Raw genomic sequence first — 26,793 nt, forward strand, 5'->3', positions numbered from 1 at the left:
GTCACTGATTCTTCAGAGGAGTTAGATTTTATCGAAGCACCAACAACCCCCCCCAACTCCCCCCTGCCCCACACCCACCACCTCCACCTCCCCCCCGCTGCCCCCCGTCCCCGCCCCCGGAATGACTCAGGAGGTTTAACCTGCAATGACCTGTGGTGTTATAGAATCATAAAGCAGTTACAGGTCAATAGGTGGCCATTCGATCCATCAGGTTTCTGCTTGCTCTTGCAAAGAGCAACTCAATCTCACTTCTTGCACTTGTCTTGTGAGCTCAGAAATGCTTCCCAGTCAATGCTTCTCTTTTCCTGGAGGTGTAGTTACTGTTGTGGGAAACACAGGGCGGACTATCTGTACAGCAAGATCTCTCAAACTGTGCTCCCCCCCCACTGAGATCTCTGCAATTCTTTCTCTCCTCCCATATATTATCCAGTTCCCTTTTGTGATTTCCTTGTTTCCCGCGCTGTGTGCTGATCTTAATATCAAAGATCATAGAATTCCTACAGTGCAGGAAGAGGCCATTCGGCCCATCAAAACTGCAAGACTCTCTGAAAGAGCACCCCACCCAGGCCCTATCCCTGTTACCTACACGTATTTACCCTGCCAATCCCCCTAATCTACACATCTTGGGACTCTCGGGGACAATTTAGCATGGCCAATGCACCTCACCTGCACATCTTTGGAGTGTGGGAAGAAACCGGAGCACCCGGAGGAAACCCACACAGACACGGGGAGAACGTGCTAATCCCCTTGACACTGAGGGGAAATTTATCATGGCCAATCAACCTAACCCGCACATCTTTGGACTGTGGGAGGAAACCGGAGCACCTGGAGGAAACCCACGCAGACACGGGGAGAACGTGCAAACTCCACACAGACAGTGACCCGAGGTTGGAATTGAATCTGGTTCCCTGGCGCTGCGGGTGCTCCGGTTTCCTCCCACAGTCCAAAGATGTGCGGGTTAGGTTGATCGGCCAGGTTAAATTTCCCCTTAGTGTCAAGGGGATTAGCATGGGCGGCACGGTAGCACAGTGGTTAGCACTGCTGCTTCACAGCTCCAGGGACCTGGGTTCGATTCCCGGCTTGGGTCACTGTCTGTGTGGAGTTTGCACATTCTCCTTGTGTCTGCGTGGGTTTCCTCCGGGTGCTCCTGTTTCCTCCCACAGTCCAAAGGTGTGCGAGTTAGGTTGATTGGTCATGCTAAAAATTGCCCTTAGTGTCCTGAAATGCGTAGGTTAGAGGGATTAGTGGGTAAATATGTAGGGATATGGGGGTAGGGCCTGGGTGGGATTGTGGTCGGTGCAGACTCGATGGGCCCAATGGCCTCTTTCTGTGCTGTAGGGTTTCTATGATTCTATGATCTATGAACATGCAGACTCCGCACAGACAGTGACCCAAGTTGGGAATTGAACCCAGGTCCCTGGTGTTGTGAGGCAGCAGTGCTAACCACTGTGCCACCGTGCCGCCCTTATATTCCAGATTATTTATTTGAATTTTACCAGATGCCATTGGTGGCACAGTGGTTAGCATTGCTGCCTCACTGTGCCAGGGGCCTGGGTTCAATTCCGGCCTTGGGCCACTGTCTGTGTGGAGTTTGCACGTTCTCCCTGTGTCAGCGTGGGTTTCCTCCGGGTGCTCCAGTTTCCTCCCACAGTCCAAAGATGTGGGTCAGGTTGATTGGCCATGCTAAATTTACCCTTAGTGTCAGGAGTTGGGGGTAAATATGTGGGGTTGCGGGAGTAGGGTCTGGGTGGGATTGTGGTTAGTGCCAGGTCGATGGGCTGAATGACCTCCTTCTGCACTGTAGGGATTGTGTGGTGGGATTTGAACCCATGCCCCAGAACATTAGTCTGGCCTCTGGATTACTAGTCCAATGAAATTACCACTCTGCCACCATCTCCCCATCCTGTTACACACCGATAGCTATGAAGCATTTTGCAATGTCCCAATCCCATGTATTGTGAGTTTATTTTCTCTATCTTCAGTTTTCAGCTGGACACGGGATGGTGAGTAAGAGGCAGTCTCTGAGCAAGAGTGATGAGATTGACAATTCATGGATGTTGTTTTTATTCAGCCATGGGACGTGGGTGTCGCTGGCTAGGCCAGCATTTATTGCCCATCCCTAATTGTCCCTTGAGAAGGTGGTGGTGAGCTGCCTTCTTGAACTGCTGCAGTCCTTTGTGGTGTAGGTGCACCCACAGTGCTGTTAGGGAGGATGTTCCAGGATTTTGACCCAGTGAAGGAACGGCCGATATATTTCCAAGTCAGGATGGTGAGTGTCTTGGAGGGGAGCCTCCAGGTGGTGGTGTTCCCATGTATCTGCTCCCCCTTGTCCTTCTAGGTGGCAGTGGTTGTGGCTTTGGAAGGTGTTGCCCAAGGAGAGAATAAGCAAAATACTGCAGGTACTGGAATCTGAAACAGAAAATGCTGGAAAAGCTCGGCGGGTCTGCCAGCATCTGCAGGGAGTGAAACAGAGTCAATGTTTCGAGTTAGTTTGATTCTTCATCCAAACTGAGAGAGAGGGAGAATCTGTTAGACACTCTACTGTAACTGGAAAAGATTGCAACAAAACTGAAGAACAAGAGGTAGAGGACGGGGGGTGAATCATAGAATCCCTACAGTGCAGAAGGAGGCCATTTGGCCCATCAAGTCTGCACTGACAACAATCCCACCCAGGCCTTATCCCCACATATTTACCCACTAATCCCTCTAACCTACACATCCTGGGACACTAAGGGAAATTGAGCATGGCCAATCAACCTAAGCCACACATCTTTGGACTGTGGGAGGAAACCCAGTTTCCTCCGGGTGCTCCGTTTCCTCCCACAGTCCAAAGATGTGTGGGTTAGGTTGATTGGCCATGCAGACACGGGGAGAACTTGCAAACTCTACCAAGGCTGGAATTGAACCTGGGTCCCTGGCACTGAGGGGCAGCACTGCTAACCACTGTGCCACCTACTTGATATCAAGGGAAGTTGCTGTCATCACATGATCGGATTGGTGGTGGAGGGAGCACGGCCAATCCATCTAACGGAGCTGCTTTGTCCTGGATGATGTCGAGCTTCTTGCGTGTTGTTGGAGCTGCACTCAACCAGGCCACTGGGGAGTATTCCATCACACTCCTGACTTGTGCTTTGTAGATAGATGGTGGACAGGCTTTGGGGAGTCAGGAGGTGAGTTACTGGCTGCAGGATTCCAAGTCTCTGACCTGATCTGGTAGCCACTGTATTTATCTGGGTGCTCCATGGTGTATATCAACTAGTGAATGCTTTATAACTTTACACTTTCAAACTCTTTCCTCCAGGAATTTCTGGAAGATCAGAAATATAACGATGAAGAAAACCTGGCAGAAAGTCTGGAATCTTTTAAAAGTAAATGACAGAATATTCCCATTATTGTCAGTGTCAATGCTCTTCATGATGTGGAGATGCCGGTGTTGGACTGGGGTGGGCACAGTAAGAAGTCTCACAACACCAAGGTTAAAGTCCAACAGATTTATTTGGAATCATGAGCTTTCGGAGCGCTGCCCCTTCATCAGGTGAGTGACTTTAACCTGGTGTTGTGAGACTTCTTACAATCTCTTCACGTCAGTGGGAAAGTGGCTCAGCACCTTTTGCACTCACCTCTGAATCAAAAGGTTCTGGGTTCAAATCCCACGTCAGTGCGACATTCAAAGTTAACATTCCAGTGTACTGCGCTGCCGGAGCTTCTACAGTTCGGATGATATTTAAACTCAGGCCCAAACTGCCTGTTCAGGTGGATGTAAACGATCGGGAGGTGTTATTCTGAAGAACAGCCAGGAAGTTCTACTCACTGTCCTGGTCAATATTTATCCGGGGCGGCATGGTAGCACAGTGGTTAGCACTGCTGCTTCACAGCTCCAGGGACCTGGGTTCGATTCCCGGCTTGGGTCACTGTCTGTGTGAAGTTTGCACATTCTCCTCGTGTCTGCGTGGGTTTCCTCCGGGTGCTCCGGTTTCCTCCCACAGTCCAAAGATGTGCGGGTTAGGTTGATTGGCCATGCTAAAATTGCCCCTTAGAGTCCTGGGATGTGTAGGTTAGAGAGATTAGTGGGTAAATATGTAGGGATATGGGGGTAGGGCCTGGGTGGGATTGTGGTCGGTGCAGACTAGATGGGCCAAATGGCCTCTTTCTGCGCTGTAGGGTATCTACGAAATCCCTTGGTCAAAAACACAGGTCATTATCACACTGCTGCTTTGTGGGATCTTGCTGTGGGCAAATTGGCTGCTGTGTTTCTCACATTACAACAGTGACGACCTTTCAAAAGTATTTCATTGGCTGTAAAGTGCTTTGAGATCCCTGATGGTTGTGAAAGGTGCTATAGAAATGAAAATCTTCCCTATTCCTATTATTCCAATTGGTTACCCCAGTCAGTACAGGGGCACCCTTACGATCTCTGGTGTCCCTGTGGGTGTTGTGTATCTAAAGTAAAGTTTATTTATTAGTGTCGCAAGTAGGCTTACATTAACACCGGAATGAAGTTACTATGAAAATCCCCTAGTCGCCACACTCCGGCGTCTGTTCGGGTACACTGAGGGAGAATTTAGCACGGCCAATGCACCCTAACCAGCACATCTTTCAGACTGTGGGAGGAAACCAGAGCATCCGGAGGAAACCCACGCAGACACGGGGAGAACGTGCAAACTCCCCACAGACAGTGATCCAAGGCTGGGAATCGAACCAGGTCCCTGGTTCTGTGAGGTCATGATGTGGAGATGCCGGTGTTGGACTGGGGTAAACACAGCAAGAGTTTTAACAACACCAGGTTAAAGTCCAACAGGTTTATTTGGTGGCAAATGCCATTAGCTTTGGGAGCGCTGCTCCTTCGTCAGATGGAGTGGAAATGTGCTCTCAAACAGGGCACAGAGACACAAAATCAAGTTACAGAATACTGATTAGAATGCGAATCTCTACAACCAACCAGGTCTTAAAGATACAGACAATGTGGGTGGAGGGAGCATTAAGCACAGGTTAAAGAGATGTGTATTGTCTCCAGACAGGACAGCCAGTGAGATTCTGAAAGTCCAGGAGGCAAGCTGTGGGGGTTAATGATAGTGTGACATAAACCCAAGATCCCGGTTTCGGCCGTCCTCATGTGTGCGGAACTTGGCTATCAGTTTCTGCTCAGCGACTGTGCGCTGTGAGGACAAATAAATCCCAGTGAAAGGAGCACATTAACTCCCTGTGGGCTGGTAAGGAAGGTGACAAAATGGCCAGGAGGCCCTTCGGCCCACCGATCATGCCTGTACTGACCCTTTAAGAGAATCCCATTCTCTTTGCTCTTTTCCCATCTCCCCGTCATTTTTAATATGTTTCCCTCCCACGTATTTATCCAAGTTTAAAGTTTATTTATTAGTGTCACAAGTAGGCTTAATTTAACACTGCAATGAAGTTACTGTGAAAATCCCCTAGTCGCCACACTCCGGCACCTGTTCGGGTACACTGAGGGAGAATTTAGCATGGCCAATGCACCCTAACCAGCACGCCTTTCGGACTATGGGAGGAAACTGGAGCACCCGGAGGAAACCCACGCAGACATGGGGAGAACGTGCAGACTCCACACAGACAGTGACCCAAGCCGGGAATTGAAGCTGGGTCCCTGGTGCTGTGAGGCAGCAGTGCTAATCGCTGTGTCACCGTGCCGTCCTTTTGAAAGTTATTATTGAATCTACTTGCAGCACCTTCCAGGTCACAATAACTCGCTGCGTAAATGTTGTTTCCCTGTCGTCCCCTCTGATTCACTTGCCTTACACCCTGTTTCCCCCGGTTACCACAGGCAGCCATGTCTTGATGTACAACATGTGGTCCTTCAGTCTGTTCAGCACAGTCTCTCCAGCTGCCTTTGTGTCTGCAGGCTGCACGTTGAGTTCCTGTGTTAATCATTATCAAATACCCGTTGTTCACCCCTGCCCTGTGGCACAGTGTTCACCCCAGGGCTGGCACGGTGGCACAGTGGTTAGCGCTGCTGCCTCACAGCGCCAGGGACCTGGGTTCGATTCCCAGCTTGGGTCACTGTCTCTGTGGAGTTTGCACATTCTCCCCGTCTCTGCGTGGGTTTCCTCCGGGTGCTCCGGTTTCCTCCCACAGTCCAAAAGACGTGCGGGTTAGGGTGCATTGGCCTTGCTAAATTCTCCCTCAGTGTACCCAAACAAATGCCAGAGTGTGGCGATGAGGGGATTTTCACAGTAACTTCATTGCAATGTTAATGTAAGCCTACTCGTGACACTAATAAATAAACCTCTCCCTCCAATGTTCCTGATGGTGATTCTGGGTGGCCAGGGTGGGGGTGGGGATAGGATGTCATCCACTCCCTGGTCCTTGACACCCTGAGGTCAATGTAACGATGCTCGGGCACCAGGGCAGGGGACACATGTCACCCACTGGCACCCACCCAGGTGCGTAACACCGAGTAGTGTACCGTGTACTGACTGGGATAACTGGAATAATAGGGAAAGGAAGAAAGGTTTTCATTTATATCACATTTTCACGATCACTGGACGTCATGAAGCGCTTTACAGCCAATGGAGTGTAGCCACTGCTGGAATGTAGGAAACTTGGCAGGCAATTCACGCACAGCAAGATCCCATAAACAGCAAATCTCGGCACATTCTGTGAAATGGGTGCCATTGGCAAGGTTGACATCTATTGCCCACCCCGAGCTACCCCTGAGAAGATGGTGTCGATGCTTCTTGAACTGTTCACGTCACCAAGACCACCCACTTCCATCTTTCTCACACGGCCTCTCTCTGCCATGGCTCAGTCCACCTGCTGCTGGAACCCCCGGCCACACCTCCTGTTACCTCAAAACTCACCAATTCCGATATTCCCCTGAACAGATCCCAATATTCTAACCTTCCGATAAACCCGAGCTCACCCAAAACTCTGCTCCCTGCTTCCTCATGTCCCATTCAACCATCTCTCCCCGACCTCCATCCCCCCGCAATCCCTGCTGACTTACACCGGCCTAGCCAGTGGCGCCCACAACTCCTGAATGAATATTACTGTCCCAACAATGCTGCGGTTTTAAAATTCTCATCCTCGTTTCCAAAGCCCTCCAGACCTCAACCCTGCTTGACTTCCTCCAATTCCACAATCCTCCAAGATCTCTGCGTTCCTACAATTCCGGCCTCTTGAGCATTTCTGATTTTAATTGCTCCACCATTGGCCTTGTCTTCACATTCCGGGGCCCTAAACCCTGGAATTCCCTCCCTATAAACTCTAGGATTCCTTCCCTACAAACTGTAGGATTCCTTCCCTACAAACCTTGAAATTCCCTCCCTATAAACCCCTGGAATTCCCTCTCTGTATCTTTCCCTCTCTACCTCGCTCCTCCTTAAAATCTTCCTCTTTGACCAAGTTTTTTGGTCACCTGTCCCTAATATCTCCTGCTGTGTCTTGATGTCACATTTGACTTGATAATGCTGCAGTGAAGTTTCACGGCTCCTTCTCCTCCCTGCACCATGTCTTCAGAAGGTGTTGGCGACCATGGACCTCCATTGGATTGGTCCATCAATACACTTGGCAAAGCATTGCAGTGGTTTGCTGTTGCTGTCTGTGGTGTGGCAGTGTGTCTGTCTGTATTTTACGCAGAGGGTGATGATTGCCTGGAACGCGCTGCCTGGGGAGGTGGTGGGAGCAAGTACGATAGCGTCATTTAAGGGACAACCAGATGAATACGTGAATAGGATGGGAATGGATAAAGTAAAGTTTATTTATTAGTCACAAGTAGATTTACGCTTACTGTGAAATTCCCCTAGTTGCCACACCCCAGCGCCTGTTCGGGTACACCGAGGGAGAATTTAGCATGGCCAATGCACCTAACCAACACGTCTTTTGGACTGTGGGAGGAAACCGGAGGCCCCGGAGGAAATCCACGCTTACACGGGGAGAACATGCAAACTCCGCACAGACAGTGACCCGAACCGGGAATCGAACCCAGGTCCCTGGCACTATGAGGCAGCAGTGCTAACCACTGTGCCACCGTGCCGCCCATATGGTTTTGGACTCTTAAGTGCATACGGTTTTAGTTTCGGCGGGCATCGTGATCGGTGCAGGCTTGGAGGACCAAAGGGCCTGTTCCTGTGCTGTACTTTTCTTTGTTCTTTGAAGCAGGAATCTCACCCACCCTCACTGCCTGTCATCAGACACTTGGGAAGGGTTTACTGGCTGATAATCAACCTGTTTGGCCTTGTTATGAACGTACCTTCCATGGCCATCAAGCCCCGAAGTGGGACTTGAACCGGCAGCTTCTGGCCCAGTGGTAGAGAGGCTGTCCCCACTGGACTACAAGACCTCCTCTTGTGCTACATTCAAGGTGCTATATAAATGCAAGTTGCTGTAAATGATTATTTCAATGATACTTCACTCGCTCTGTTCTAAGTTTGATTCTTTGTCTGAAGACTGTAAATCCACAATGGAGTTAGTTGGGGAGAGAGTGTAAGCAGCTGTTGTTGGATTCAGCAGGGTGTGGGGATTTGCCTAATCTTCCTTCTCTGTTTTTTGCAGGGAAGTACATGGAATTTGATCTCAATGACCAAGGTGACATTGGTGAGTGTCAGAGTGTCGCACACACACACACGCAGACCTGATAATTCTTTATCAGACTTTGAGATGACATTGAGTGCGATGGAAATATTCCTCCGGCTAGCCTTGCTACTAGTGTTCCATGTTTTAAAGTGAAGAGGGGAACATATTCTTTGGCTATGATCTGGGCATGTGCTGTTGGTGAGAAGATTCTCGCTGAACCTGCTCTCAGGATGGTACCTGCATCTTCTGATCTGACATTTCAACCTCCACTCTGAGTTAAACTTTACCATTCAGGAGAAACTTCTTTACCCAGAGAGTGGTGAGAATGTGGAACTCGCTCCCGCAGGGAGTTTTTGAGGTGAATAGAATCATAGAATCCCTACAGTGCAGAAAGAGGCCATTGGGCCCATCAAAACTGCACCAACTCTCCAACAGATCATCTTACCCAGGCCCTATCCCCTGTATTTACCCCATTAATCCCCCTAACCCTCCCTTAATCTACACATCTTTGGACATGAAGGGACAATTTAGCATGGCCAATCCACCTAACCTGCGCATCTTTGGACTGTGGGAGGAAACCGGAGCACCCGGAGGAAACCCACGCAGACACGGGGAGAACGTGCAAACTCCACACAGACAGTGACCCGAGGCCGGAATTGAACCCAGGTCCCCGGTGCTGTGAGGCAGCAGTGCTAACCACTGTTCCACCGTGTTTAAGGGGGAGCTGGATAGACACATGAGGGAGAAAGGAATAGAGTGGAATGACAATAGGATGAGATGAAGCAGGGTGGGAGGAGACTCGTGTGGTGCATGAACACCAGCACAGAACAGGTGGGCCAAATGGCCCCTTCCTGTTCTGGAAATCATAGAATCTCTATGATTTGGCCCATCGAGTCTGCACCGACCCCAATTCCACCCAGGCCCGATTCCCATAACCTGACATATTTACCCTGCTCATCCCCAGGACACTAACGGGCAATTTAGCACGGCCAATCAACCTAACCTGCACATTTTTGGACTGTGGGAGGAAACCGGAGCACCCGGAGGAAACCCACGCAGACACGGGGAGAATGTGCAGACTCCACACAGACAGCCACCCGATGCTCGAACCCAGGTCCCTGGCGCTGTGAGGCAGCAGTGCTAACCACTGTGCCACCGTGCCGCTCTAATGCTTTGTAACATTTGGTAACACATCATCGCCCTGGGTATCATTCACCTCCTTTCGAGGGTGCCAAAAAAAACAACTATAGCACTTCACGGGAGAAGCTGAAATGAATAAAATTCTTGGAGGGTTGACAGGGCGAATGCAGAAAGGCTGTTTCCCCTGGCTGGAGAGTCTGGGGCACAGGGGCACAGTCTCAGAATAAGGGGGCGATTGCTTAGGACTGAAATAAGGAGAAATGTCTTCACTGGGAGGGTTGTGAATCTTACAAATCTGTACCCCCGAGAGCTGTGGATGCTCAGTTGCTGATTGGAGCAGAATAGGCTTGAGGAGCTAAATGACCTGTTCTTGTTCTTATGGATATATTCAGAATCGAATTTGATGGATTTCAGACACTGAGAGAATCGAGGGTTGTGGGGAGGAGGTGGGAAAGTGAAGTTGAGGGAGAAGATCAGCTGTGATCCGACTGATTGGCGGAACAGGTTTGAGGGAGATTTGGGGCGGGAGTTTACGACCTTGCTTGGACAAGGCTTGTAAAATCCCGCCTGAGGCTAACGGAGAATTCTGTTCGGTGAGCCTCGCCCGTCCTGGCCTTGGTCTTAACCCTGCTCCTTACGTTAATAACTGATCACCTTCCTGAAGGAACAGCAACCAGGTCATGCACAGCAGTAATCCCCAGTCAATTCACAGCACGTTACTGCAAACCTTTAGCTTCTCTCTCTGTGACCCACCACAATCTGTTCAGGTAACAGGTGGCGCAGTGGTTAGCACTGCTGCCTCACAGCGCCAGGGACTCGGGTTCAATTCCTGGCTTGGGTCACTGTCTGTGTGGAGTCTGCACGTTCTCCCTGTGTCTGCGTGGGTTTCCTCTGGTTTCCTCCCACAGTCTGAAAGACGTGCTGGTTAGGTGCATTAGCCATGCTAAATTCTCTCTCAGTGTACCCGAACAGGCGCCGGAGTGTGGCGATCAGAGGATTTTCACAGTAACTTAACTGCAGTGTTAATGTAAGCCTTACCTGTGACACTAATAAATAAATAAATATTCCCTGCTCATTACTTTAATCATTGACTCACAGACTCATACAGAAGAAGTCCATTCAGCCCCTCGTCTGTGCTGGCTCTTTGAAAGATCCATTCAATTACTCCCGCTTCACCCCTACTCTTTCTCCCGAGCCCGGCTAATTTATCCTTTTCAAATATTTGTTCGATTCCCTTTTGAAAGCAAAAGGAGAAAATGCTAGGGAAACTCGGCAGGTCTGACAGCATCTGTGGAGAGAGAATAGAGTTAATGTTTCGAGTCAGGATCCAGACTGGAAGTGTCGACTCTATTCTCTCTCCACAGATGCTGTCAGACCTGCTGAGTTTAGGAACATAAGAACTAGGAGCAGGAGTAGGCCATCTGGCCCCTCGAGCCTGCTCCGCCATTCAATAAGATCATGGCCGATCTTTTCGTGGACTCAGCTCCACTTACCCGCCCGCTCACCATAACCCTTAATTCCTTTACTGTTCAAAAATTTATCTATCCTTGCCTAAAAAACATTCAATGAGGTAGCCTCAACTGCTTCACTGGGCAGGGAATTCCACAGATTCACAACCCTCTGGGTGAAGAAGTTCCTCCTCAACTCAGTCCTAAATCTGCTCCCCCTTATTTTGAGGCCATGCCCTCTAGTTCCAGTTTCACCTGCCAGTGGAAACAACCTCCCTTATCTATTCCCTTCATAATCTTATATGTTTCCAATAAGATCTCCGCTCATTCTTCTGAATTCCAGTGAGTGTAGCCCCAGTCTACTCAGTCTCTCCTCATAAGCCAACCCTCTCAACTCCGGAATCAACCTAGTGAATCTCCTCTGCACCCCCTCCAGTGCCAGTGTACCCTTTCTCAAGTAAGGAGACCAAAATTGTTCACAGTGCTCCAGGTGTGGCCTCACCGGCACCTTATACAGCTGCTGGAAAGGCCGCACCTGGAGTACTGTGTATGGTTTTCTTCAGCATTTTCTGTTTTTGTTTCGGATTCCAGCTGTATTTCTGCAGTATTTTGCCTTTATCCTTTTGGATGTTCCTGCTAAATCTGTTTCCACCATCCCTTTCTCTCTCAACTCACTGAGTAGAACACAACTGTACCTCCTTTCTGGTTTATTAAGTCAGTTGTCACAGATCTGTGACCTCTTCCTGACCCTGCCGCCACTTTCTCCTTATTGACTCCATCAAAAGCCCTGATCATTCCGAACTCCGTTAAATTTCTCCTTCCTCTGCTTCGTAAATCAAACAGATTTGTGACTCTGTGCCACGAAGCAGGTGAAAGGAATGTCACGCAGGCTCCTTACTGGGAAATATTACGCCCTGAAGCCAGTTACATGGACCGGACCATAATAACCAACAGCACTTTCTGAATGACTTGTTTTTCTCACTCATTCTGGGGATGTGGGCGTCGCTGGCAAGGTCAGCAGTTATTGTGGTGAAAATGCTTTCACAGCGATGTTGGAAAGGGAGTTTCTCGATTCTGCCCCACTGAAAATGAATTGTTCATTTAATAGTCCATACACGCAAACCTCCGTTACTGCTGCCTCTCCCTTCTCTGTTTGATGGGTTGGTGGAGTGTTTGTGAAATCATCAGAACAGTGACTTGAATATTGTAGAATCCCTACAGTGCAAAAGAGGCCATTCAGCCCATCGAACCTGCACCGACTCGCTGACAGAACACCTTACCCAGGCCCTCTCCCCTGGCTCGAATCCCTCACAGTTACTATGGCTAATTCCATCTAACCTACACACCTTGGGACACTGAGGGAGAATTTATCATGGCCAATCAACCGAACCCACACATCTTTGGACTTTGGGAGGAAACCAAACCCGGGGGAAACCCATGCAGACATCTGTGAGAAGGAACGCACTGACTGAAATGTTTGCATTTAAACCTCTGCAGTTCACTGACCACCGCTCTGTGAGGAGTGAGGCCATTCAGCCCGTCTTGCACACCCCCATCCAGTGAAAGCCCCATTCCCCATCGCAACATCCAACTGTTCCTTAATTATTTTGAGGGCTTTTAGCCACAGTGTCTGTCTCTGAATCCCTCTGGAGAGGCTGGCTTCTCATTCCTGCTTCTCATTAGCTGCTGTTAATGGCCTCAACATGGGATTGGTAACTTCACTGGCCCCTTCCTTCAGGACTGCGTTTGAGAGGTTTGATTGGCCAAATGTAGAGAGGACGTGTGGGACTCCAAAACTAACTTACACAAATAGAAATTAATACATCCCATCGGGAATTCAGAACAAACATGTTTACCTTGAGAATGTGGAACTCGCTCCCACAGCGAGTGATTGAGGTGGATAATGTATTTAATGGAAAATTGGATCAACACGTGAGGGAGAAAGGGGTAGAAGGATAGGGTGAGATGAAGAGGGATGGGAGGAAGCTCATGTGAAACATGGGTGATGAACAGTTGGGCCTTTAGATATTAGGCCACTTGGTCCATCGAGTTTGCTCCGCCATTCAATCATGGCTGATATTTTTCTCATCCCCATTCTCCTGCCTTCTTCCCGTAACCCTTGATCCCCTTATTGATCATGAACCTATCTATCTCTGTCTTAAAGACACTCAATGACCTGGCCTCCACAGCCTTCGAGTTCCACAGATTCACCACCCTCTGGCTGAAGAAATTCCTCCTCATTTCAGTTTTAAAGGAGCAACCCTTCACTCTGAGGTTGTGCCCTCGAGTTCTAGTCTCTTCCACTAGTGGAAACATACTCTCCACGTCCACTCCATCCAGGCCTCTCAATATTCTGTAAGTTTCAATTAGATCCTCCCTCATCCTTCTAAACTCCATCAAGTAGAGACCCAGAATGGCGGCACAGTGGTTAGCACTGCTGTCTCACAGCGCCAGGGATCCAGGTTCAATTCCGGCCTTGGGTGACTCTGTGTGGAGTTTGCACATTCTCCCCGTGTCTGCGTGTGTTTCCTCCGATTGCTCCGGTTTCCAAAGATATGCAGGTTTGGTGGATTAGCCATGCTAAATTGCCAGTGTCCAAGATGTGTAGGTTCGGGGATTAGCAGGGTAAATATGTGGAGTTACAGGGATAGGGCCTCGGTGGGATCCTCTGTCAGAGTCGGTGCAGACTTGATGGGCTGAATGGCCTCCTTCTGCATTGTAGGGGTTCCATGGTTTCTCTGCTGTGGACTCCACGTAAGCCCCAGCAATATGCCTGGCACCATTTTGAAAGGGACCTGCCGTAAGGTATCTGAGCTCCTTCTTGCCCCAGGCAATGGACCCCTTTAAATCTGGAAATTGAAATCCTATGATATGAACTCTGGGCTATGAAACTAATGTGGCCAATGAGGCGTGAGCATCCAATTTGGGGACACAGATCAATAATCTGGAGTACTGTCACCCTGCGACTCCCCCATCACGATGTGGAGATGCCGGCGTTGGACTGGGGTGAACACAGTAAGAAGTCTCACAACGCCAGGTTAAAGTCCAACAGGTTTATTTGGTAGCAAATACCATAAGCTTTCGGAGCACTGCTCCTTCGTCAGATGGAGTGGAAATGTGTCCACTCCATCTGACGAAGGAGCAGTGCTCCGAAAGCTTATGGTATTTGCTACCAAATAAACCTGTTGGACTTTAACCTGGTGTTGTGAGACTCCTTACTGTGTACTCCCCCATCACCACAGCTCACCCTACCCCAGAGTGAAGAGATACCTCAGAGATAGGACAGTACTATCAGTGCTGTTCAGGTGGGGAGCGGAGGCAAAGCCTCTCGAATCAGATCAATGTTGGGGTAAGCGTAGCTATCAATGGAATGGTGGGCGATGGGCTGAAATGGCCCCCCACTCCCCCCACTCTGTGTCTCTGCGTGAGGTTTGCCAGTGATGTTGTGTTGTAGGGATTAACGATTACTTTCCTCTGCCCCGCCCACTCAGACCTGATGAGCCTGAAACAGATGCTGGAGAAACTGGGAGTTCCCAAGACCCACTTGGAGGTGAAGAAGATGATTGCTGAAGTAACTGGCGGCAGCAGTGAGACCATCTCCTACCGAGACTTTGTCACCATGATGCTGGGAAAACGCTCTGCCGTTCTCCGATTGTGAGTGTCGGTACCGTTCGGTGACTCTGTATCCTGTGCCAGCTTCTCTGTCTTTGCAGATGCAGTTTAATTTAGATGAGCATGAGGTGATGCATTTTGGTAGATTGAACCAGGGCAGGACTTACTCAGTTAATGGTAGGACGTTGGGGAGAGTTACAGAACAAAGAGATCTGGGGGTACATGTTCATAGCTCCTTGAATGTGTAGTCACAGGTGAACAGAGTGGTGAAGAAGGCATTCAGCATGCTTAGTTTCATTGGTCAGAATGTTGAATACAGGAGTTGGGATGTCTTGTTGAAGTTGTACAAGACATTGGTAAGGCCACACTTGGAATACTGTGTACAGTTCTGGTCACCCGATTATAGAAAGGATATTATTAAACTAGAAAGAGTGCAGAAAAAATTTACTAGGATGCTACCGGGACTTGATGGTTTGAGTTATAAGGAGAGGCTGGATAGACTGGGACTTTTTTCTCTAGAGCGTAGGAGGCTGAGGGGTGATCTTATAGAGGTCTACAAAATAATGAGGGGCATAGATCAACTAGATAGTCAAAATCTTTTTCCAAAGGGGAGTCTAAAACTAGAGGGCATAGGTTTAAGGTGAGAGGGGAGAGATACAAAAGTGTCCAGAGGGACAATTTTTCCACACACAGGGTGGTGAGTGTCTGGAACATGTGGCCAGAGGCAGTAGTAGAGGCGGGTACAATTTTGTCTTTTAAAAAGTGTTCAGACAGTTACATGGATAAGATGGGTATAGAGGGATATGGGCCAAACGCGGGCAACGGGGACTAGCTTAGGGGTTTAAAAAAGGGCGGCATGGACAAGTTGGACCAAAGGGCCTGTTTCCATGCTGTAAACCTCTATGACTTGTTGTAAAAGGGATCAAGAGCAACAGCAGCTTATATTTACAGAGCGTCTTTAACAGGAAGAAACATCCCAATGTTCTAAAACGAAGTATCACACCGAGCCTTATCAGGCAATGTTACGTCAGGTGACCAAAGGTTCCCAAGCCGGGAATCGAACCCAGGTCCCTGGAAGTGTGGCAGCCGTGCTAACCACTGTGCCACCGTGCCACCCACAGGTTGTGAAAGGTGCTATATAAATGCACACCTCTCTTACTGCCCCAGTGCTAATCATCGCACAGTCTAGATATTAACCTGGTGTAAGGTTGGGCCCATTGTCTGAGGATCGACTACAGCAGAGTTTGGACACATCACTCCCTGCATCAATGTAGTTGACTCTCGACTGCCCTCCAAGGGCAACTAGGGATGGGCAATAAATGCTGGCCAGCCAGCGACGCCCATGTCCCACAAATGAATTTTAAAAAGATGCAGGAAAGTGACCAGCTGAATCACAGCTCTGCTCAAAGACAGCAACATAAACCCTGGATAAAAAAAACTAAGTACCAGAAACACTCGGCAGGTCGGGCAGCATCTGTGGAGAGAGATACAGGGCGGAATTTTCTGGTTGCGCTCACCCCGAAACTGGAAAATCAGCCTGAGGACAATGGACCTTTCCAATGGTCCGTACGTAGCGGAGGCGATGGCCTTGTGGTATTATCACTAGACTATTAATCCAGAAGCCCAGCTAATGTTCTGGAGACCCGGGTTCGAATCTCGCCACGCCAGATAATGGAATTTGAATTCCACAAAAAATATCTGGAATTAAGAATCTACTGATGACCATGAAACCATTGTCGATTTTCGGGAAAAAACCCATCTGGTTCACTAATGTCCTCCGCTATGATTCCCTTGGTGGGCGGGATGGTAAGATTCACCCCATGGAGTTAATGTTCCCAAACAGTTTAGCACCTCTCTGCACAGATACTGCTTGACCTGCTGGGTACTTCCAACAGTTTCTATTTGAAATTTTTAGATTTCCTGCATTCTGTAGTATTTTGCTTTGATTAAAAAAAAGCAAGGGTTGCCAGGATGGTGTTTAATCTCACATGGAAATTGGCATCCTGGGTGCTTGGCGTTTAACTGGACCTCACCTGTGTTTGTGATGATACAAGTCCGTCCTGGAGCTGGCTGGGGAAGGTTTCGGAATTCTGGGCTTGGGAGAGAAAAAAGTAAAAAGTAACGTTTATTTATTAGTCCCCAGTAGACCTACATTCATACTAAGCAGCACTCCAAAAGCTCATGCTACCAAATACACCTGTTGGACTTTAACCTGGTGTTGTGAGACTACTTACTGTGCCCACCCCAGTCCAACGCCAGCAACTCCACATCATGGCTACAATTATACTGTAATGAAGTTATTTTGAAAATCCCCCAGTCGCCACACTCCGCGCCTGTTCGGGTACACTGAGGGAGAATTTAGCCTGGCCATTGAACCGAACCCGCAGATCTTTGGACTGTGGGAGGAAACCGGAGCACCCGGAGGAAACCCACACAGACACGGGGAGAACGTGCAAACGCCACACAGACAGTGACCTGAGCCGCGAATCGAACCCGGGTCCCTGGCGCTGTGAGGCAGCAGTGCTAACCACTGGGCCACCGTGCCGCCTGTTTCAGAAAAGGAAGGAGAGAGTTTGGAATCAGCAGGGAATGACTGGAAGCCATGAAGCCACAGGCAGCAGCTACAGGAATCAGTTTGATGTCTGTGAGTTTCACACAGAAGCTCAGAGCGCAGTGAGGAACCACCCTTTGCAGAGACCTGACCTGTGATTAAAAGGAGCCCCAGGGTGTGTGGCCGACTGCCTTCTGTCACATCGCAAAGCCGGAATTTAAACATTCTCATCTTTGTATTCAAATTCCTCCAAGTCCTGCCCTGCTCCTATCTCTTTCCTGACAGTGCTGAGGTCTCTGTATTTCACCAAAACCTCATCTCTTGTGCATCCCTGTGTTTAGTCGCTCCACCGTTGGGAGTTCTGCTTTCAGATGTCTGATGTGGAGTTGCCGGTGTTGGACTGGGGTGGGCACAGTAAGAAGTCTCACAACACCAGGTTAAAGTCCAACAGGTTTATTTGGTCGCCCGAACTTTCGGAGCACTGCTCCTTCATAAGGTGAGTGCAGGATTTGGTTCACAAACAGGGCATGTATATAGACACAAACTCAATTACAAGATAATGGTTGGAATGTGAGTCTTAACAGGTAATCAAGTCTTTACAGGTGCAGACAATGCAAGTGGAGAGAGGGTTAAGCACAGGTTAAAGAGGTGTGAATTGTCTCAAGCCAGGACAGTTAGTGAGATTTTGCAAGCCCAGGCAAGTCGTAGGGGTTACAGATAGTGTGACATGAACCCAAGATCCCGGTTGAGGCCGTCCTCATGTGTGTGGAACTTGGCTATCAGTTTCTGCTCAGCGATTCTGCGTTGCCGTGTGTCATGAAGGCCGCCTTGGAGAACGCTTACCCGAAGATCAGAGGCTGGAAATCCCTCCCAAAACCTCTCGACATTGCTCCCTCCTCATTTCAGATGCTGCCTAAAGCTCACCTCTTTGATCAAGTCATAGAAACCTTACAGTGCAGAAGGAGGCCATTCAGCCCACTGAGCCTGCACCGACCCTCCTTTTTAAAAAATCTTAACCGGACCCAATCCCCATAAACTCACATATTTACCCCTCTAAGGCCCCTAACCTACACATCCTGGGACACCAAGGGACAATTTAGCATGGCCAATGGGAGGAAACCGGAGCACCTGGAGGAAACCCAAGCAGTCACGGGGAAAACATACAAACTCCACACAGTGACCCAAGCTGGGAATTGAACCTGGGCCCCTGGTGCTGTGAGACAGCAGTGCTAACCACTGTGCCACCATGCCGCCCAATTAGTTCTTGTACTGGAGGGGGTTGTCCAGTGACAATCCAGGGTCCAGAGTGTTGCCCTCTGTCCTTGTTCCTCCTGATCTGACAGAATGTCAAATTTTATTCAACATTCAAATCTGCTGTTTAAATACAAGGTGTCGATAGTGGGATCTTACTGTGCACCAATTGACTATTACCTTTTCTAAATCCCAAAAGTGGCCGTACTTACAAAGTACTTCACTGGGATGTCCCGAGGTGGTACATGTGCTATAGGAATGTAAAATCATAGAAACCCTACAGCACAGAAAGAGGCCATTCGGCCCATCGAGTCTGCACCGACCACAATCCCACCCAGGGCCTACCCCCATATATTTTACCCACTAATCCCTTTAACCTACGCATTTCAAGACACTAAGGGCAATTTTAGCATGGCCAATCAACCTAACCCGCACATCTTTGGACTGTGGGAGGAAACCGGAGCACCCGGAGGAAACCCACGCAGACACGAGAAGAATGTGCAAACTCCACACAGACAGTGACCCAAGCCGGGAATCGAACCCAGGTCTCTGGAGCTGTGAAGCAGCAGTGCTAACCACTGTGCTACCGTGCCGCCGGAATGTACATTCCTTTTCTTTTATCTACAATGAAATGGATGTTGCTAAGATTAATTGCCCGGTGTTGTCTGAGGGTCTGGAATGTACTGTCTGAGAGTGTGGTGGAGGCAGCCTCAATTGGAGTCATGCACAAGGGAATGAGACTGTCATCTGAAAAGGAAGAATGTGCAGGGTTACGGGAGAATGCAGGGGAATGGCACTAAGTGAGTTGCTCATTTGGTGGCACAGTGGTTAGTACTGCTGCCTCACAGAGCCAGGGACCCCGGGTTCGATTCCCGGCTTGGGTCACTGTCTGTGTGGAGTCTGCACATTCTCCCCGTGTCTGCGTGGGTTTCCACCGGGTGCTCCGGTTTCCTCCCACAGTCCGAAAGACGTGCTGGTTAAGTTGATTGGCCGTGCTAAATTGAGCCTAGTGTCAGGGGATATGCAGGGTAAATATGTGGGGTTACGGGAATAAGGCCTGGGTGGGATTGTGGTCGATGCAGACTCAAAGGGCCGAAGGGCCTCCTTCTGCACCGTAACAAAGTCCGTGATTCTGTGAGCTCATTCTCAAGATCTACCCGTGTAACTAAACCGTAGCAAAACCTTTCTGTCCACATTGCTGACCTCATTGCTGACCTCATTGCTGACCTCATTGCTGACCTCATTGCTGATCACTTTGCTGAGCAACTTCAGTCTGTGCGCAACCAGGACCCTGACCTTCCAGTTGCTTCCCATTTTAACACACGATCCTGCTCCCACGTCCACATGTCTGTCCTTGGCCTGCTGCAATGTTCCAGTGAAGCTCAACGCAAACCGGAGGAACAGCATCTCATCTTCCGGTTCGGCACTTCATAGATCATAGAATCATAGAAACCCTACAGTGCAGAAGGAGGCCATTCGGCCCATCGAGTCTGCACCGACCACAATCCCACCCAGGCCCTATCCCCACATATTTACCCGCTAATCCCTCTAACCTACACATCTCAGGACACTAAGTGGCAATTTTTTAACCTGGCCAATCAACCTAACCCGCACATCTTTGGACTGTGGGAGGAAACCGGCGCACCCGGAGGAAACCCACGCAGACACGAGGAGAATGTGCAAACTCCACACAGACACTTTACAGCCTTCCCGTCTCAACATCGAATTCAACAACTTCCGATGATTCGCTCTACCCCAACTCCACCCCTTTGTTTTTATTCTATTTTATTTAATTTTTTACTGTTCTCTATCTTTTATTCCTTTATTGTCTTTCTTCATTTTTCTTCCCCCCCCCCCCCCACTCTTTCCCCCTACTTCATCCCCCTTCCCTGACCTTTTCTCCCCCCGCTTCCCCTTTTCTACATTCTACTTCTGTCCCATCTCTTCCTTCCCCCCCCCCCCCCCCCCCCGCCCCCCCCCACCCTCACCTGTCACAGTTTACAGCTTCTCTGCCGGTTGGCCTTTCGCACCCTTTATTCTCTCTGTGGACAGCCATTGGCAGCCTTTTCCCCTGGTTTCCATGGCAATGACTCATCTTTCATTCCCACACCCTACAGTGTTAATATCTCCCACTTCCTGTGCCTTTTAGCTTTGACAAAGAGTCATCCGGACTCGAAACGTCAGCTCTTTTCTCTCCTCACAGATGCTGCCCAGACCCGCTGAGATTTTCCAGCGTTTTCTCTTTTGGAAGCTGGTGGTATAGTTGGTGCGATTTAGTCACTGACCATCTTGGTTCTGGGTCTGTTTCCATTCCCCAGATTGAGGCTGTTTTCTTTGCTATTTGTCAGTCAGAATTGATTAGCCGATATTTGCACTGAGAGGGAAGATGCTAATCAATGTTTATTGACCGTTGCAGCTTATATATTTTACAGAGTATTTAGAACACGGCAAGTGCCCATTGGACCCGATTGGGTGATGCTGGTATTTATTCTATGCTCAGTCCATCAGCCCCTCTGCTTATCCACCTTCCCCTTAACTCTCTCTCTGCTATTTAGCACAACCACTCCCTGTGGCAGTGGGTTCTGCACCCTCTGGGTACGGGCACATTTCCTGAGTTCCTGATTGGATTTATTCATGACCAGCTCACCTTGATGGCTTGTTCAGGTCTTGCCCACAAGTGGAAACACCTTGTCTACATGTCCAAAGATGTGCAGATGAGGTAGATTGGCCGTGCTAAATTGTCCCCGAGTGTCAGGGAGAGTGGCGGGGTAAATGTATGGGGTTATGGGGATAGGGCTTGAGGTGGGATTCTTGTTGCTGCAGACCCGATGGGCCGAATGGCCTCCTTCTGCACTGTGGGGATTCGATGATGCATCTACTTCATTGAACCCTCTCCGTAATCTTCATCAGCTCGGTTTGGTCACCCATCAGTTTTTTTCCTTTCAGGAGGGGTTCAGTCTGGCCTGCTGGATGTAACCTCTCTGCTCTGCTGTTATTTCTGTCAGTGTTTTTCTGCACCTCCTCCGGTGACTCAATGTCCTTGAGTAACATGGGGGAGCAGCATTATTCATAGTATTCAGTGTGTGTCTGTGTGGACGAGGAAAATAGACATTCTTATCAGTCTGTAACCTAACTCTCTGTGTGAATATTGTGTAATATTCAGCCATGATTGTAATGAATGGTGGAGCAGCCTCGAAGGGCCAAATGGCCTCCTATCAGCTCCTATCAGCACGGTGGCACGGTGGTCAGCACTGCTGCCCCACAGCTCCAGGGACCCGGGTTCGATTCCCAGCTTGGGTCACTGTCTGTGCAGTTTACAAGTTCTCCCCGTGTCTGCGTGGGTTTCCTCCCACAGTCCAAAAGTGCTGGTTAGGGTGCATTGGCCATGCTAAATTCTCCCTCAGTGTTCCCGAACAGGCGCCAGAGTGTGGCGACTAGGGGATTTTCACAGTAACTCCATTGCAGTGTTAATGTAAGCCTGCTTGTGACTCTAATAAATAAACTTTAGAAACTGTCTGCTATGTTTCGATTCAGGCTGGGTTTACGGATGGTCTTGGAGATTTGGAGAGTGTAGAGTGATGGGTGAGAGCGATCAGGAGGGTCTGGTGGCAGCAGCCTCTGAAACAGGGGGAGCAGTGTCCGCCACCTCTCTCTGAAAAGCAGTGACGTCACCAATTACATTCTCCCCTGCCCACCTTAAACCTACACAGGCTGCATTTAAATAGGAGTGACATTCCGACACAAGGCAGAGCTGTGAATGCCTTTTTGTGGACTTTAGCAGCATGCAAGTGTGTCAATTCAGCTCATTGTGTGGGGGCTGCATTGACAGTGAGCGAGTGCTGGGGCCATTCACAGGGGCTAATGCTCAGCTTACATTGCAGCTCCAGCTCAATGGGCTGCTCTCCCTCTGCTCCTGGGAGTGTGGGACATGAATAAATCCTCAGCACTCACCATTCAGCAGCTGAATCCTCTTATACACAAGAAACTTGTGACATCCCGGGACACTGTAGTAGTATTCAGTGCACAGTCCGATCCCAGGACACTGTGGCAGTATCCAGTGCACAGTCCGATCCCAGGACACTGTGGCAGTATCCAGTGCACAGTCCGATCCCAGGACACTGTAGCAGTATCCAGTGCACAGTCCGATCCCAGGACACTGTGGCAGTATCCAGTGCACAGTCCGATCCCAGGACACTGTGGCAGTATCCAGTGCACAGTCCGATCCCAGGACACTGTGGCAGTATCCAGTGCACAGTCCGATCCCAGGACACTGTGGCAGTATCCAGTGCACAGTCCGATCCCAGGACACTGTAGCAGTATCCAGTGCACAGTCCGATCCCAGGACACTGTGGCAGTATCCAGTGCACAGTCCGATCCCAGGACACTGTGGCAGTATCCAGTGCACAGTCTGCTCCCAGGACACTGTGGCAGTATCCAGTGCACAGTCTGATCCCAGGACACTGTGGCAGTATCCAGTGCACAGTCTGATCCCAGGACACTGTGGCAGTATCCAGTGCACAGTCCGATCCCAGGACACTGTAGCAGTATCCAGTGCACAGTCTGATCCCAGGACACTGTGGCAGTATCCAGTGCACAGTCTGATCCCAGGACACTGTGGCAGTATCCAGTGCACAGTCTGATCCCAGGACACTGTGGCAGTATTCAGTGCACAGTCCGATCCCAGGACACTGTGGCAGTATTCAGTACACAGTGTGATCACAGGACAATTTAGATATTGAAGAATTAAACTTTGTACAGGTCAACTATGGTTCAGTTGGTAATAATCTTGGTTTTAAGTCAGAAAGTTGTGGGTTCAAGTCCACCTCAGATGTCAATACACAATCTAGCTAGCAGTGCTCTACTGAGCGAGTGCCACACTGTCAGAGGGTCAGTGCTGAGGGAGTGCCGCACTGTCAGAGGGTCAGTGCTGAGGGAGTGCTGCACTGTCAGAGGGCCAATGAAACATTAAACCAATACTCTGTCTGCCCCCTTAGACACTCAAGTTTCCTTGCACAATTTCAAAGAATAGTAGGGAACCGTCGTTTATTAGTACAGAGCTTAAGTACGGTAAACAAAGACATTTTGTCAAAGCTTTTGTCCTTGCACTCATCAGAATTTCAAACAATGCTTAGCAGTTAACTGTCAGTCACCATCAACTGATGCAATCTCCATGGCAATGTCTCTTCCAATCAGAGTCTGCCACCAATCAGCACTCTTTCCTCACAGTATAATGTCATTGTTTCGCCTGACATTGGTATTCTTGCGATTGTCATGATGAGTACAAGATGAAAAGTTTCGACAAAATGTTTTTTTCAGAAACACTCGTAGTGGGAGAGATTTTCCTGGTGTCTCAGACCAGGTTTATCCTTCAACCAACAGCACGAGAACCAGATTTCCAAATCATTTTCACATTGCTGTTTATGGGAGCTTGCTGTGCACAAATTGGCTGCTGCATTTTCCAAATGACAACAATGACTGCACTTCAATAATTATTTCAAAGGTTATAAACCTCTTTGGGACATCCTGGGTTGTTAACGGCACTATATAAATGTAAGTTCCTTCTCTAATATATTCGATGCAGTAGTTCCTCGTTTAGCATATGTGATTATAGAATCACACAATCCCTGCAATGCAGAAGGAGGCCATTCGGCCCATCGAGCCTGCACCGACAACAATCCCACTCCCCACCCTATCCCCGTAACCCCAAGTATTTACCCCGCTACTCTCCCTGACACTAAGGGTTCATTCAGCATAGCCAGTCAAGCTGACGCACACATCTTTGGAGTGTGGGAGGAAACCGGAACACCCGGAGAAAACCCATGCAGACACGGGGAGAATGTGCAAATTCTGCACAGACAGTGACCCGAGGCCAGAATTGAACCCTGGTCCCTGGTGCTGTGCTAACCACTGCGCCGCTCCTATTATGCGCAACTTTAAATGAAACAACTTTAAGTGAATCAGATTTTCCAACTGCCCCCAATATAAAAGCTATAGTTAGGTTCTGTAGGACATTACCCTTCAGAAAAAACATTAAAACATTATACCCTGCATTTAAATACTGTACGTTGCTAAATTTCTATATTTGGAAACAAGGTAGCTTTTAAAATTACATTTTAAAAAACACTAACTCTGCTTATCACCCGTTTGCCATCTTGCCTGCTCTCGGACTCTCCCGCTCTGACCCCGTCACAGGAGAGTCGGGGAGCGGGAGGGTTGGGGCGCAGGAGGGCACAAAATCGTGCCAATTGGGTCACGTGACCCAAGATGACATAGAACATAGAACAGTACAGCACAGAACAGGCCCTTTGGCCCACGATGTTGTGCCGAGCTTTGTCTGAAACCAAGATCAAGCTATTTCCTCCCTATCATCCCGAAGTACTCCATGTGCCTATCCAATAGCTTCTTAAATGTTCCTAAAGTGTCTGACTCCACTATCCCTGCAGGCAGTCCGTTCCACACCCCAACCACTCTCTGCGTAAAGAACCTACCTCGGACATCCTTCCTATATCTCCCACCATGAACCCTATAGTTATGCCCCCTAGTTACCGCTCCATTCACCCGAGGAAATAGTGTTTGAACATTCACTCTATCTATCCCCCTCATCATCTTATAAACCTCTATCAAGTCTCCTCTCAACCTCCTCCGCTCCAAAGAGAAAAGCCCAAGTTCCCTCAACCTTTCCTCATAAGACCTACCCTCCAAACCAGGCAGCATCCTGGTAAATCTCCTTTGCACTCTTTCCAGTGTCTCCACATCCTTCTTGTAGTGAGGTGACCAAAACTGCACACAATATTCTAAATTAGGTGAAACGACGTGAATGTGGATGAACAACGCTGAGGATTATTACCAACCCTGCTAAAAAAACATGATGTTAAATCGAAACAACTTAAAATGGGTAACCTTCCTTTAGAGCCATTCTGTTGATGTCGGAGAATTATTTTTAAAACTGAAGAGTTTTTAAGCTACAACCTTCCTGTTTTTCTGCAGGATAATGATGTTTGAAGGAAAGAGTGATGGGAATGGTTCGAAACCCGCAGGACCTCCTGCGAAGAGGGACATCTCCAGCCTCCCGTGACCCCGGGCTGGGGACAAACATGGTGCCTTGTCTCGGTTTGTAAATACTTCTGTCTGATGCTTCATTCTGGCCGCCTCGGGAGGAAGTGGGATTAGACCAAACAGAATAGCTGTCGATAAAGACTATATTTGATTTGATTTGATTTATTATTGTCACATGTATTAACATACAGTGAAAAGTATTGTTTCTTGCGCGCTATACCGACAAAGCATACCATTCATAGAGAAGGAAACGAGAGGGTGCAGAGTGTAGTGTTACAGTCATAGCTAGGGTGTAGAGAAAGATCAACTTAATGCGAGGTAGGTCCATTCAAAAGTCTGACAGCAGCAGGGAAGAAGCTGTTCTTGAGTCGGTTGGTACGTGACCTCAGACTTTTGTATCTTTTTCCCGACGGAAGAAGGTGGAAGAGGGAATGTCCGGGGTGCGTGGGGTCCTTAATTATTCCGGCTGCTTTGCCAAGGCAGTGGGAAGTGTAGACAGAGTCAATGGAAGGGAGGCTGGTTTGTGTGATGGATTGGGCTACATTCACAACCTTTTGTCGTTCCTTGCAGTCTTGGGCAGAACAGGAGCCATACCAAGCTGTGATACAACCAGGAAGAATGCTTTCTATGGTGCATCTGTAAAAGTTGGTGAGAGTCGTAGTGGACATGCCAAATTTCCTTAGTCTTCTGAGAAAGTAGAGCAGTTGGTGGGCTTTCTTAACTATAGTGTCGGCATGGGGGGGGACCAGGACAGGTTGTTGGTGATCTGGACACCTAGAAACTTCCTTCTCTATGAACGGTATGCTTTGTCTGTATAGCGCGCAAGAAACAATACTTTCCACTGTATGTTAATACATGTGACAATAATAAATCAAATCAAATACGCAGCACGTGTGATATTTCTCAAATCTGTCTCACCCTGAGCTCTCGAGGACGGGAGCAGAGGTTTTGTTGCAATCAGTCCAGAGTTGTCCAGTGAAACCTACACACCATTCCCAGGCGAGAATCCAGTGAAGTTATTTCAGGTGCTGGTTTTCCTTGCAGGTCTCGGCTGTGCCTCATCGAGACTCTCTCTCTCCTTTCTGTCAGACGGCTGTGGGTTCAGGTCTCCACTCCAAGGAGTTGAAGCCACAATCCAGACTCTCACCCCTGGTGCGGTGCCGAGGGAGTGCTGCACTGCTGGAGGTGCTG

The 26,793-nt window shown here is 48.9% G+C and overlaps 1 protein-coding gene across 1 annotated transcript in view; it reads left to right on the forward strand.

Annotated features, from left to right (window-relative positions):
- aif1l (allograft inflammatory factor 1-like) overlaps positions 1-25,867 on the forward strand; it is a 37,091-nt gene extending 11,224 nt beyond the window's left edge. The window contains exons 3-6 of the mRNA XM_078227575.1: positions 3,302-3,368; positions 8,524-8,565; positions 14,624-14,786; positions 25,534-25,867. Coding sequence (XP_078083701.1) covers positions 3,302-3,368; positions 8,524-8,565; positions 14,624-14,786; positions 25,534-25,621 — 360 coding nt within the window. The 3' untranslated portion in view covers positions 25,622-25,867. The remainder of the gene's footprint in view (positions 1-3,301; positions 3,369-8,523; positions 8,566-14,623; positions 14,787-25,533) is intronic.
- The last annotated feature ends 926 nt before the right edge of the window (positions 25,868-26,793 follow it).

Source organism: Mustelus asterias, chromosome 13 (genome assembly GCF_964213995.1).
Source record: "Mustelus asterias chromosome 13, sMusAst1.hap1.1, whole genome shotgun sequence".
NCBI lineage: Eukaryota > Metazoa > Chordata > Chondrichthyes > Carcharhiniformes > Triakidae > Mustelus > Mustelus asterias.